We start from the raw sequence: 15,325 nt of genomic DNA on the forward strand, positions 1-15,325 counted from the left end.
TTAATTACATTAGATATACAAGCGCTAGTGAAACATTTCTAAGCCTAAAAAACAAAACCAACAATTGTGAAAGTGTGTTTAATTTTATTTTTCATCTTAATCTCCCTGGTTTTCAATACACTTCTTATATCGATAGTTAAGCTTTTTAATTCCAGTCAGGAAGAACTCCAGTTGTCAGCATTCCTATCTGCTTTTCTTTGATAGAATTTCTCAGTCGTTGAAGCAAATAAGCATAGTAGGCGAAGGTAATCGTCTTTTGACTTTCTAAGTAATCAACAAGGACCACACCCTTTGCATCCCAGCTTTGACATAGCTCTCTTCTCTGATCTTGAAGAATTTAATTTCTTATGTGCCGGTGAAGAGGGATGGTGCCATTGCATGGATTGATATTTTGAGACCCATGAGTGGTAGACCCATGTTTCATCACCTGTCACTATTTTATTTTTTTTTAATTTGACGAAATCCTCCTCAAAAAGATCTATATTTTCTCTGGCAATGTCAGTTCAATTTTCCTTAAGATCAGAATTTAGAAACTTTGGCATCCAACGACCACATATCTTATTCATATGTAAATGTTCCATGAATAATAGTTTCAATGGATCCATGGCTTAGACCTGTGTCTTTCTCAAGTTCAGCAATGGTATACGACTATCTGACAATATCAGGATTTTTTCTATCTCCTTGATTGCATCTTCATTGATGGAAGATGAGGGACGTCCAGACCTAGGGACATCATCAACGCTTGTTCTCCCAGGCTTAAATATAGCTGCCAGTGAAGAGCTTACTTGTAACATGAGGTCCTTAATTTCTTGGGGAGTATTTTTTTCTGAAGTAAAAAACTTGATGACTGCTCGGTTCTCGTTATTTTCCATTTCTGTGTCCATTTGGACCCCTATCATGTTCAACAGGCTGTCACTTATATGCAAACGGCCTCAACAGACGAAATACACTTGAAATGAACTTCTCAAACAATGTACTACAGTGACTAGTTTACTTTGTTATGGCCTGTAGTTGAAAGTTAGTCAAGCTTTGAACGTTCCAGACCTCGTATAGAAGTTCAGCTAGCAAGTATCTAATAAGGCAAGACATCCGCTGCATCTCCTCTCAGCTTCGTCCTGATCCTGGCTGCATCGACGTCTTTGAGATGCCTGAAACATTGATGTTGACGGTTCGGTGGTTGCCAAGGTATTTTATTTTGTCATTACATCCATATGGCATGTAATTATTTTCTTTGGGCATACTCTAAGGTCTACTGCTTTTAAGGCTATTAGATTTATTGTATACTTTCTGTTATATCATTTCCATGCAAAGTATGGAGGGATTTTCAGAATTGAAATGTTTTTGGAGACATTTCTGTTGATGCACGATCTATGCTGACTGACTCGTGTCAATAATGTCCATTGTGTCTCTGTGACATAAATCAATCCACAAATGGTACATTCAATGACATAGATGACGTTTTTAGTTTGACATGACAGGTCTTCGAAGTATAACAATGAGAACTTGTGAATGAGTAGTGCGTCTTTATCTACAGAAATCACAACAAAAAGATCATTCTTCTGGTAAACATAAGTGACAAAACCTTTTCAATATTCATAAGAAATATCTGCCGGTTCCGACCATATCATGACCATGTGGTTATGAATCACTATCAATTGTTGATGATACCAGGTGTTCGCGAAAAAGTGAGCGTATCCTGCCCAACAGGTGGCACCATCACAAACTTATACCTTAAAAATACAGCAACATATGACACAAATGAAAATAAGGAATTTCATCAGACATCATGGCGATATTTGACATCTTGATAGAAAGAGCATTCTCGATTGTACCTCAAAAGTTGTGAAATGTAGACACCAAGGGCTCGAGCTGCAGGAATATTGCTCGACATAAAGGGAAAGTTGACTATTGGAAAGTTGAAGTCACCCCTCTTGCCATGCAGTCTTGTGGACAGTGTTTGAGAAAAGATCTAAATATGAAAACAAGCTGCATGTACTAGTCCGGATTAATGCTGGTTTTATATTCCTGGACTCCTGAGATAGCATGCTGCTGTTTAACATGGAGGTACACGTATTAAGATACATTATACTGATACCGAGCCAGCCAGGTTTTTTCGCGTAGAAGTTCCGAACGGCACAACCCGACTTCCGCATCAATACCCGGAACGACGAAAACGGATTCCCGTATCAACATACCAAGGCGTTTGGAACGACACACGAACAGACATCCACATTAACTACCACCCGACACCACTCAAACTGATCCCGCATCAAAATGGTCGAATAAAAAACTGAAACAAATACTTAACCCTACACATTTCCTTAACTTACATTGCTAAATTATTACCTAACTCTATCAGCTTTAAGAATATTGAGAGTTCATTCTCATGTTAACATATCTCCCCTTACTAACACATACGGCAGTGAGTATTTACTGAACTCAAAACAATACAATCGGTGACATTCAGGATGTATATTTGTATATTTGTTTCTCATTAATTCATAATGTGTCTTCATAAGGCCATTATGTTTTAAATTAAAATGAATGTTGAAGAATATGAAGCTCATTATGATCTAAAAAAAAGTATACCCACATTCTCGCACTCTGAAGGGTATTGCATAATTTCAAGGGACCGTCATTTGTCTACAAGAGGCCTTTGTGAAAGCTAGAAGTGGAGACCAAGTTGTTTTATGTGCATGTCAGCCTGACACAGTTGGTTGAATGCATTTATCTGGAAACCTGACAATGTTTACTGAACTTATACGAGTACAGAAATCGTGTGTTGTAATAATGCGTGTGTCTGCATACACTTGCTCAAGAATATTGTCAATAACATAACACATTTATGGCCGCAATGTATCTGGGATATTGCTGAGTGTGGCTTTCTGCAAATATCAAACAAACCAAACAGTAGTCATGGATTCGGCAGTACAGTACACCAACAACTTGACATATATCTACGCTTCACATATGGTTTTGGTCACAAACAACATGTTTTTCAACACTTCTTAAATTCGGTTGTGTTATCACTGTGGTCAAAACGTTCAATGTCACTGACAACATTTGCAAATTTTGCTGTGGAAGTGTTTGACAAGTGTGTCTTTCTCTAACTGGACCCCAACCCAATCCTTTTAAACAGTTTTCTGGTGTCCCCCGCCGTGATATTGCTGGAATATTTCTAAAAGCGGCGTAAAACCATACTCACTCACTCACTTAAAATAGTCATTACTTGGACTCCCTGACCCCTGACTCAAACAGTGCTCAGTACCATATCCACACTCTCAACAGCCGAACACACTGATCACTCTCTAACAATTAAAAGCAGTGACTCCCTGCACTTCCTCAAACAGAGATATATGAGGTTAGGTGAAATTATGTTATGTTATGACCTGCATCACTTCGGGCTTTCCTCCCACATTAAGCTGACACGCCGTAATATAACCTGAATATTGTTAATAGCGGCGTTAAACCAAACTCACTCACTCACTCACTGAGATACCATGCCGCAGATACCCCACTTCTACACAGTATGTGAATCTGAGCCGACCGGTCCTTGTTTCACAAATGATTTACCAAAATTGAATTTGAAAATCGGTAATAATGTAAAAAAAAAGACGATAAAAAACGACACACGAAATCCTTCCTCAAACGGAAAATATCCTCCTGCCTGGTAGTTTATTAGGGGACTTTCTCAAGATAGACACAATTTTTATGGATAACAACTTCTTTAATACTCTAAAAGGCGATGTTTCGGTATAGATCCTTATACCGTTGTCAAGCAAGACTGAATTAGGGACATAGTGCAGAATATATATAGCAAGTGGAGGATTAACAGTAGAGGATTAACAGTAACAACAAGGGCATACAAGAGTGGGATAACATAGGTAGGTGTGACAACAAAGGGACTTTCTCGTTGTCCCGCACCTATCGCTATGGGTCCAAATTCACCCGAGCGAGGAGATGGGTAAGACAATAGGGTATTACGGGGGCCATCTCACACAATAAGACGAGTAATTTGCGAAAACATAAAATCTTACAAAACATAACGACACAACTAACTGGTGAAGTCTATTCACATACACTGTGAGTGAAAACGTTTAAGGTATGTATCGATGTGTGAGTTAACTTATTCACTATTGTGTACGATTTGGGCTATAAAAGGAATTACAGACAATAAACAGTATACAACTATTACAAATACCACACTCAGCAATATTCCAGCTATATGACGGCGGTCTGTAAATAATCGAGTCTGGAACATCGATTCACGCAATCGGGGTCGATGACATGCATCAACCAAGTTAGCGTGTCAGACTACCCGATTCCGTTACTCGACTCTTACGACAAGCGTAGTCGCCTTTTACGGCAAGCTTGGGTTGGTGAAGACCTATTTGATTTTATTCCCAATTCTAAGAGGGATCGACACTTGTCTTTTGCTGGATACGGGTTCATGATTAAGACCAGACGTCAAACTTCAATGCGTTGGAAATGTTCTCAAAGAGGATGCCCAACCATCATTAACACCAAAGACGCCACAGTTATCTCGAGGGGTGGTATCAAATATATACAAATCCATTGCCATACAGCAGTTTCAGCAGGATGAAACTGCGATCACAATACATGTAGGTTGATGCCACCCAAGAAGACGTATGCCGTTGAGAGGGAGAAGAGATAACTTGTTGCCAACCAGAAACCAGTAAACGATTATCACAATGCTTTTTCACATCTGGAATGTCAGTTATGTAAATGGAAATGTTAAATGTCAAAAAGGACAGATAAGACAATATTTAATAGTGCTCATTCTTTTTATGAAATGTTTATTATATATTTTGACATAAACGAATACTGGATGTACGGATGTATGTTGCTTTCACAAACAAGATTGAATTATCACTTGGCCAGCTACCTCACAAGTAGGAAGTCGCCGTTTATGGTACCCAAACAGGATTTTAGTCGTAAAAAGCTCGTCACAGACAATTGTTTTTAATTATTTACAAAGTCAAGAACAATGGTCGTTTCACAATCACATCAATGCATGTTTTTATTTCTTGTAAGATTAACAGAAACACTTTTAGATTGACCACTTCATGACGTATCTGTAAAGCTGTGAAGCATCACAAATCAGCCAACATATCAGCCAATGAAAACATATGTCACTGTTCGCTGCGCCATTTCGCTATAAGCATTAGCCCATGCCTCCAAGTAGTTTTGTTTTGAACGTTTGAATCATCACTTTTATTTGGACAGTTAAATACTTTCTACAAACATTATGACATTTTTTCTCTTGGCAATTGACTTAACATAACTGCGACAAGTGATATTCGCAACAAAATCGCAGTCATTGTTTTCACTTTACTTGCACTTTAAGCGCCAGTGTCGATATATTATATACATCCGTCTACAAGTACACTTCAACATTACTCAGTAGGTCAGAGTTCACCTATCTATACTTACGTCTACACGAACCTTCAGCATATCTTTAATGTATGGGGGCACTGGTGGCCCAGTCGTCTAAGGCGCCGCGATTCGCTGTGCAGAGTTGCGTCCCTTAGGCACGCCAGAAACCTATGATTATGGGTTCGAATCCCGGTTCGCCCCCTTCTAGGTTTGTCACCGAAGTGGTAAACGTCTAAGACCTGCATCACTTCGGGCTTTCCTCCCACATTAAGCTGACACGCCGTGATATGACTGGAATACTGTTAAAAGCGGCGTTAAAAGCAACTCACTCACTCACTCTTTCATGTGTACGAGCAAAACATGTGCTTTTGTTGATTTCTTGAAACAGCAACGCCATTGAGATAACTATCCTTATTTGGAGCATATTACATAACATCCCTGTTTAGAATCGATGTATTTAGGTTGTTAATGATTCAAACACTATACTTAAGATATTAGACGAAATGGATATGCATGGTTCCTACGTATATACATTTTTTAATGACGTTTCATCATTACTTCTTGTTCCTTTATCACGAAATAAACGGCCGCATGTCTGTACCGCGAGACAGGTTAGAACATTCCGTGATAAACATAATTGTTAGACAACAGAACTCGCTGCTTCTCGAATGTCCATTTGTTGTTGTTTTTTGTGGTCGGTATCACGTCTCTATGATGCTTGTTTCATCGAATGCCATTGTGATGTGACGACGAAATGCCAGTTATGTTTTTTATTGTTATTAACTGACGCGCTTTGCGTGTCGTTGCCGGTTTTACATAGCATTTTACTTACGCTTCATTATAGAAATAGCTTTAAGTGTACAGCTCCATTGTGCATATTACGTCAAACTGTATCTCTTGAATTGGATTAGAATAAAAAGACCAGTGAAACTGCATTATTTGTTTCAAAACTCTCCACAAGATTGAATGGCAAGAGGGATGACTTCAACTTTCTGGTAGTCCCTTTATAGCCGCGCAATATGCCAGCCAGCCTTTGGTGTCAACAATTTATAACTTTTGACGAAAAATAGAGAATGCTCTTTTCTTCGAAAAGTAACCACAATGAGGGCCTCGGCAAAGATTTCGAAACCTTTAATGGTAGAGACATGTGGAGGACATATCCATATTTGACGACACAGTGGCAAAACATGATGTTCAATGCAATTTTTTAGTTTGACTTGTACCATTTGTTCACGTATTTTTGGGAAGAACAATTGACAAGTGTGTGTGACGTATGCCACGGGTGGGGCAGGATACGCTCACCTTTATGAGAACAACTGGTATCCTCATTATTTGATAGTGAATTATAGAAACATGCTTTTGATGTAGTCGGAATTGTACAATGGACTCTCCTGTTAATCTATACTCAAATGTATGTATGTTTAAAATAATATCAGGATACCATTGCTTACACAAAGCAGAAGCAATAGAGCTGCACTCAACTCTCCAATATGCCAGTGCTACCGTCAGTTATGCTGTATAACATTGACGCTTCTATATGGTTGTGATAAGGATAACAAAAATTATATACACAAAGAAAAAAGTTAAGCACTCCCTATTTCTGAACCATGACAAATGGCAAAAATCATGGCATGGGATGACTGACCACAGGAGCTGGGCGATACCAATGTCATCGGATAGAACAAACATTTGACAACAAATAAAGAAGATATTGGTGAGTTATGATTGGTGGGTAACACAGGTACTGTTTTTTACCTTAGGCAATACCTAAAAAAGTATGGAGCTGCAGGATTAAGTAAACGAGTTACGTTTGATGTTTCATGTGAAAATGTTCCTTAAAGTCTCTACTTGACATGACACGTGAAACAGATCAGTAGCGGGTATAAGCGCCACGTGTCGGATGATGCATTCCACCCTACGTCTCATGCCTTCATTAAGACGTTGGCTATGTTGATTGGTCAACAACAGACACTCCTGATGCAATGCTGCTTCCAATTGGCGTACATCTTGTACAGGAGGATCTCGTGCCTGTATCCGCCGCCCCAGAATATCACAAACATGTCCAAGGAGGTCAGGGTAGAGTCGATATTGCATTGGCCCCCATGTTATCCACGACTGCATGCAAACGATGAGGCCTGGCATTGTCATCCATGTACTGATTTCGAGTAGCAATAGTGTGGTTGTCAAAATCAGGAACGACGACTGGCCTCAAAACGTCCCGGATGTACTGAGCCCCTGTTAAGTTGCCCCTTATGGTGACCAAATCTTACGAGAGTTACACCCCCAAACCATTACCGAGCCCCCGCCGTATGCAACAGTCGGTTTAATGTTCCTGGGGGTTTAGGCCGTGTTCCGATGCCTCCAAACTCTCGTTCTTCTATCAGTGACGTGGAGCAGAAAGCGTCTTTCGTCTTACCAATGGACCCGTCTCCAAGTTCTCAGATTCCAGTTCTATCACGCAATACACCATGCTAAACGAGCAGCTTTGGGGTGATCTCCCAACAAGGGACGCTTTATGATTCGACAAGCCCTCAGTCCTGCTGCTTTCAGCCGGTTCCTGACAGTTCTGGTGCTGAAACGACGATAGGGCAACCACAGCTTTTTCAGACGAGTACTTGTTAAAAAGGGTTCTCGGCGTATGAGACGAAGAAGGTCCTGTCTTCGCCATGTGTCGTCACAGGAGGTCTTCCGGATCTGCGACGGACCTGTACATCACCGGTCTGAGCATGTTTCTCGACTAAACGGCTTACGACAATGTGATCATACAACAAATTCCGACCAATGGTACAACAAGACATTTCTGCGTTATGCATGCCGATTATTGCCATCTTGTGGTCACACAATGTCATGGAATAACTGTTTCAAACCGAGCTAAAGAAAGCAATTTTGGTGTTTGAATATACTGCCTTTAGAGATACTCGAGGGTAGCATGCTGCACGGGCATACCATGCATGGCACGTGGAACTTTCGTCACGCATGACTGATCACATCGTCTCAAGAAAACATTATTCTTCCCGGAATTAGATCTTTCATGACTGTTACAAATGGGACCAAACAATAATGAAATATATTAGGGTGTGCTTAACCTTTTTCTTTGTGTATATAACAATGACACCATACATGCCTTTGTTATTAATATTTATAATGTATCTTTGCGACCCTCGAAAATAGACATGTGATACATATTCCGGTATTTACATAAGATGATATAATTCCCGAAGAGTTCACCAAATTTCAATAAATAATTATCATTGGCTATGATGCATATTAGATCGACTAATGACTAATGCATGCATGTTGGCTACAAATAACTGTGGTACATTAGTCTGTTGTTTGTTTGTCGTTAAACGCCACACTCAGCAATATTCCAGCTATATGACGACGGTCTGTAAATAATCGAGTCTGGACCAGACAGTCCAGTGATTGACATCATGAACATAGATCCACGCAATTGGGATACGATGACATGCATCAGTGAGCCTGACCACCCGAACCCCTCAGACGCTTCTTACGACAAGCTAAACTAAACTAAGATAGGCATATCACATGGACATGCCACTCGGTTCACAGAAACTATTGTTTACATGTTATAGATTATTTCCATTAATATTGTCAATATTATTTTGTCAAACACAGGATCCATCTGCGAAATGGTAATATGTGTCATTAACAGTTTCTATTAATAGTATTGGATATATTCTCTTCAAAAACGCACAGGTAGTATGTAGTTCATTGAACCTGACAACACAAACAATCCGGTATATAAATTAGATATATGTTATTGGAAAATGCTGCTGGCCTGATATTCGACAAGCGGTGCGTCAAAACGCAGCCATTGTCGATTTTGCAATGTCTTGACAGGAAACCACCGTCAAGCATATCTACAGTGTTGCAGACAGCATCTACGCTGGACGGCCATGCAGTGGGGACAAGTTCTATTCACTATTCTAGCCACAGCGATGGACGGATTCGAGTGTACCGACGTCGAGGTGAACGTAACGTCAATCATTGTGTCATGGAAGAATATTGGTTCGGGGGTTGGATTACAGCAAGACAGAGGACCCGTTTGATAGTGGTAGGGGGAAATCTCAATGGACAGCGCTACCGCGACTAGATCATCGGCCCTGTTATTCTACCGTTTTTGCGTCGTCATGGCCCAGGCATTACCTTTCAGCATGACAACTCCGGCCTCATATTGCTCGACTTGTTCATGATTCTCTTCAACAAAACAAGGTGAATGTCTTCCCCTGGCCGGCTCGCTCCCCTGATCTCTCACCAATCGAGCACATGTGGGATGAGATGGATCAGCGCCTTCGACATCAACCACGTGTTCCACAGACACTCCAGGAACTTCGAAACATGCTCCAGCAGATATGGACAGATATCCCACAGGACTTTGTGCGACGCCTGGTCCATTCCATGAGACAAAGATGTGTTGCTTGCATCGCAACCAGAGGTGGACGCACACACTATTGATTTGTTAATTGACAATTTGGCATGTTCAGGGTTTTTTATGAAATCACGCATTTTCTGAAGTCAATATGGCAAATTAAACCTTTTGAACACATACAGGATTCTTTTATCTGTTGCAAACCGAAATTGTTTCAGATTTGGTAAAAACATAACTTTGCATTAAATCGTATTCAATGTCACAGGAACTTTTGTTGTTCAGTATATAATTCCTCTAGTTGGTGCACGGTCAAGTGACCGGCATGGAATCCTGATTGGTATTTGTACAGCAACGAATTCTCATGAAAATAAGAGTGCATGTGCTTAAACACAACTCATTCGAAGACTTTCCAGATACACCTAATCAAGATATTGATCTAACATATGAGGATAGTGTTTTGCAAAGTGGTATTACATGAGCTAATTTCCATTGGCTTGGATCATGAGCTAATTTCCATTGGCTTGGATATGTCTCATTGAGACATTAAATAATATACATAAGACTTTACTTACCTATGCTATAACTTATGTCATCTGGGCCCGGAGCATATTCAAAGGGAGATAATTCATTATATCACTTGTATTTCATGTTGGTTTATTCTTAATATGCCAAATGTTTTATCTGTACGCTTTTTCACTTTTGGCAATGTCACATTACTTCCAAGAACATCTGCTTTTACTCAAGTTTTGATATTTTTTATTTTACTTTGAATAAAAACATTCAACAGATTCAGGTCTTTGAAAGGCATTTAGAAGTGATACACATAATGAAGAGAATTCGTGGATATCAACTTCTTTATTTTGAGGAACACAACGTTTCGGAGTATGTGCTTACTCCTTCATCAAATGAATGAATGCTATGAGACAGAGAGCATATAAATGTACATGTAAGATTAACAAAATTAATAAGATAACATAAGGTGGAAACTTAACAAGGGAATCCAACTATGCCAACAGATAATTGGCGCTAATAGGTGATTAGCAATAGACAGTAGAAGCCAACACTTCATAGTAATTAGCGCTGACAGTTGTAGACAGCTGGAAGCTAGATTCATCAATATCTTTACATTTGCTGAAAAGGTCAATGCAATCAGTTGAGGTTGTTTAATTTATCATACAATCACCTCTTCCAAAACACCATATATCTAAAGGACCCGTGACGATCCGGAGTAGAATATGTCTTCAGCAACCAATGCTTGCCGTTAATGGCGACTATGCTTTTCGTAAGAGGAGACTAAAGGGATCGGGTCGCCAGGCTCGCTGACTTGGCTGATGCATGTCATCGTATACCAGTTGCGCGGATCGATGTTCATGCTGTAAGTCACTGGATTGTCTGGTCCAGACTCGATTATTTACAGACCGCCGTCATATAGCTAGAATATTGCTGAGTGCGGCGTTAAACAACAAAGAAACAAAAACAAACAATACCTAAAAGTAAGTGATGATTTGGTTGTGTTTTACCTATATATACGTACCCTTTTGATCACTAATCACGTTGTGAAAATCCATCCCTCTACTAGAGTCATCAACAGGAACATCCTCACTTACAATTATCGGATCTAGTGAAAACGTACTCGTTGTTTCAGAAATCCGTGAAGGTTCATTTCCTAAGTTACGTAAGCATTTCCTGTCTAACAAATCATTAACATGACGTTTTCTCGCAGACAAAAGATTGTCATTAATATCTCCCAAAAATCCCTAAATTATTTGCTTTTCGTGCTACTTATAGCACTTCGGATAATGTGTTTATTCTGCAAGGACATAAGGAGAAATGCCTTTCGAAGCAAAAGGGTGTTATTTTTTTTTAGGCGCACTACTATGATTCGCTGTGCACAGTTGCATTTCTTGAGTAAGCCAGATACCTATGATTGTGGGTTCGAATGCCTGTTCGACCCGATTATTTTTAGGTTTTTCAGCACCATACCTGTGCTCGTGGGTTCGCTATCATTCGGGTTTTCTTCCCACATGAATCTGACACGCAGTGATATAACTGGAATAATGTTCAAATCGGCGTTAAACCCAACTCAAATACACTCCGATTACAAAGTGATCAGTAGTGCATGCCTTCCTACGAGATTACCTACCAACGTCTTCAGCCTTTGGCCTTGCTGACACACCTGAGAGGGGCTCTGCATATCACCGCTCGGTGTTACCTGTGCAAACAATTATCTGTGATTCTTTAGCCTGTGGCGAGTGCCGCTATTCAGGTAAATCAATACTGTATTGACGGTTATATAGACTACAGGTATTATAATACCTCGGTTGGCCAGTTACCCCATGCTGCCAAGCGGGGGATTGGGGGGGTGGGGGGTATTGTTACGACGAATAGTACATATATTTTAGTGCCGATGTTAACATGACCAGCTGATATTACGTTGTTGTATGGGCGGCAGTAAGCTGATGACACGGTGCGACATTTATATAGGAAGCAGCCAGCAAACTTGTACGTTGTTTTAGGTCGAGAACGTCTTGCCAGCATGCCAGTATGCCCAGATTGTATTTTGTCTATATCTCACTTTGCTCAGGCGGCATATTTGTCCCAAATTGACTTTGTCATCGCTATTTTAATAGACGCGATAGCTTTCTTGGATATATGTGACAGCATCATTTGGAAAATAGCTTTCCTGGATATAAATAGTTTTCTTGTATGTATAGTAGCTTTACTCAACCTGTGATAGCTTCACTGGGTATATGACCGCTTTACTGGATATATGGTAGCTTTACTCCGTATATGGTAGCTTTGCTGGATATGTGATAGCTTTACTGGATATGTTATGGTTTTACTGGATATATTATAGCTTTACTGGATACGTGATAACCTTACTGGATATATGATAGCTTTACTAGATATATGATAGTTTTACTGGATAAATGATGACTTTACTAGATATATGATAGCTTTACTGGATATGTGATAACTTCACTGGATATATGATAATTTTTACCGGATAAACGATATCTTTACCGGATACGTGATAACTTTACTGGATACATATATATGATACTGTTACTGGCAATAAGATAGTTTTACTGGATACGTTATAACTTTAATGGATATATGAAAACTTTACTTGATATATCAATGTACGAGATATATGGTAGCATCACGAGATATGTGACAGCTTTCCTTAATATTTCATAGGTTTACTTGATAGTGTTCCGGGATATATAGTACCTTTACTGCATGTATGTTAGCTTCCACGAACAGCTCTTTGCCTTGGTGCTACAAGCCGGGTCCTGCCTTCCTACAAAGACAAACTGACATGACATAGCATACATATACAATCACACATCATTAAAACGTGTCTTTGCGTACAAACACCCAGCTTATTAAGGCCGATAGCGTTAGAGACATCCAGTGTGGAACTACACCGATTATGTAGGAGGCATGCCCGGGAATGACTGCCTGGGCTAATGGAGATATCCGATTACGTTCAGAACAGGTCGTTATCCGATACTAATATTCCTTGAACATAAAATTTATACGTGATTATTTATTTATGATTGTACCGCTATCATTACTTGACATCGGTATTCATGAAGAAAACACTACTACTTTGATATGTATACTCAAACCGGTTTTACTAGATTTAAGAGATATATGGGTTCAAGTGTATTGATTGGGTTCAAAGCCTCACACAGCTGATCCAGTTTGCATTTGAGTTATGTTTTGGTGGTTTTTTACCTTCGCGTCTCGCATTAGCGTTGACAGGCAGTGCTTGCAGTTAGTCGAGGATAGATAGCCACGGGAACATGTCACCCTACACTGCTCATTATAACGCTAGTGACCAACAGGTGTACATGTGTATCGTATAACACCCCTCTTGACTATACACTACCGTATACCCCGTTGTGTAGGGACAACCCCAGAAGTAACATTCGAACTGTTTTGTTCAATCGATACACTTTGCTGCAAACCTAGCATTATTTACGTTATACACTGCTGATGGACCTGATGATAAATGTCGGCCAAATGCCATGTACAAGATGGAGGTTGTAAGCGAGTTGAGTGAGTGTGGTTTTACGCCGCTTGTAAAAATATTCAAATATCACGGCGGGGAACACCAGAATGGGCTCCACACATTGTATCTGTTTATGTATAGGGGGAGAAGATATAGCAGCAGTTATGTAAGATTCAGTTCTAGCAATATTACAAGATTCATCGGAAGTAGTAGAGCTTGTAAGTGTAGTGATGGAAGATCCAGTGGCAGTGACGGAAGATGGAGTGGCAGTGGGGGAAGATGTAGTGGCAGTGGTGGAAGATGTAGTGGCAGTGGTGGAAGATGGAGTGGCAGTGGTGGAAGATGGAGTGGCAGTGACGGAAGATGTAGTGGCGGAAGATGTAGTGGCAGTGGCGGAAGATGTAGTGGCAGTGGCGTTAGATCAAGAGGCAGTGGCGGAAGATGTAGTGGCAGTGGCGGAAGATGTAGTGGCAGTGGCGTTAGATCAAGAGGCAGTGGCGGAAGATGTAGTGGGAGTGACGGAAGATGTAGTGGCAGTGACGGAAGATGTAGTTGGAGTGACGGAAGATGTAGTGGCAGTGGCGGAAGATGTAGTGGCAGTGGTGGAAGATGGAGTGGCAGTGGCGGAAGATGTAGTGGCAGTGGTGGAAGATGTAATGGCAGTGGTGGAAGATGGAGTGGCAGTGGCGGAAGATGGAGTGGCAGTGGCGGAAGATGTAGTGGCAGTGGCGGAAGATGTAGTCGCAGTGGCGGAGGAAGATGGAGCGGCAGTGGTGGAAGATGGAGCGGCAGTGGTGGAAGATGTAGTGGCAGTGGTGGAAGATGTAGTGGCAGTGGCGGAAGATGTAGTGGCAGTGGCGGAAGATGTAGTGGCAGTGGTGGAAGATGTAGTGGCAGTGGTGGATGATGGAGTCGCAGTGGTGGAAGATGTAGTGGCAGTGGTGGATGATGTAGTGGCAGTGGCGGAAGATGTAGTGGCAGTGGTGGATGATGTAGTGGCAGTGGTGGAAGATGTAGTGGCAGTGGCGTTAGATCAAGAGGCAGTGGTGGAAGATGTAGTGGCAGTGGCGGAAGATGTAGTCGCAGTGGCGGAAGATGTAGTGGCAGTGGTGGATGATGTAGTGGCAGTGGTGGAAGATGTAGTGGCAGTGGCGTTAGATCAAGAGGCAGTGGTGGAAGATGTAGTGGCGGTGACGGAAGATGTAGTGGCAGTGACGGAAGATGTAGTGGCAGTGGCGGAAGATGTAGTGGCAGTGGTGGATGATGTAGTGGCAGTGGTGGAAGATGTAGTGGCAGTGGCGTTAGATCAAGAGGCAGTGGTGGAAGATGTAGTGGAAAGGGCGGAAGATGGAGTGGTAGTTGGCGGAAGATGTTCAAGTGTTATGAATAGTAGTTGGGATTCAGGCCGCTTTGAACGTTGTCAGGTTGTATCACGTCACCCGGTGCCAGGTTAAATGTAGCAGGAAGGACACACGTGACGCAAGTCGTACATGTTTACCACTTGTTTTAAACCCCTA

At 41.0% G+C, this 15,325-nt stretch overlaps 1 protein-coding gene across 1 annotated transcript; it reads left to right on the plus strand.

Annotated features, from left to right (window-relative positions):
- Positions 1-14,038: 14,038 nt before the first annotated feature.
- LOC139443851 (microtubule-associated protein 4-like) lies at positions 14,039-15,262 on the plus strand. The gene has a single exon (XM_071224750.1). The coding sequence runs from the start codon at positions 14,039-14,041 to the stop codon at positions 15,260-15,262; it is 1,224 nt and encodes a 407-aa protein (XP_071080851.1).
- The last annotated feature ends 63 nt before the right edge of the window (positions 15,263-15,325 follow it).

Source organism: Haliotis cracherodii, unplaced genomic scaffold (genome assembly GCF_022045235.1).
Source record: "Haliotis cracherodii isolate W230 unplaced genomic scaffold, xgHalCrac1.p SCAF_5, whole genome shotgun sequence".
NCBI classification, from domain to species: Eukaryota; Metazoa; Mollusca; class Gastropoda; order Lepetellida; family Haliotidae; genus Haliotis; species Haliotis cracherodii.

Bases quoted from the DNA above. Each gene is read 5' to 3' on its own strand.
- LOC139443851 (XM_071224750.1), top strand. From the start codon at position 14,039: ATGGAAGATCCAGTGGCAGTGACGGAAGATGGAGTGGCAGTGGGGGAA.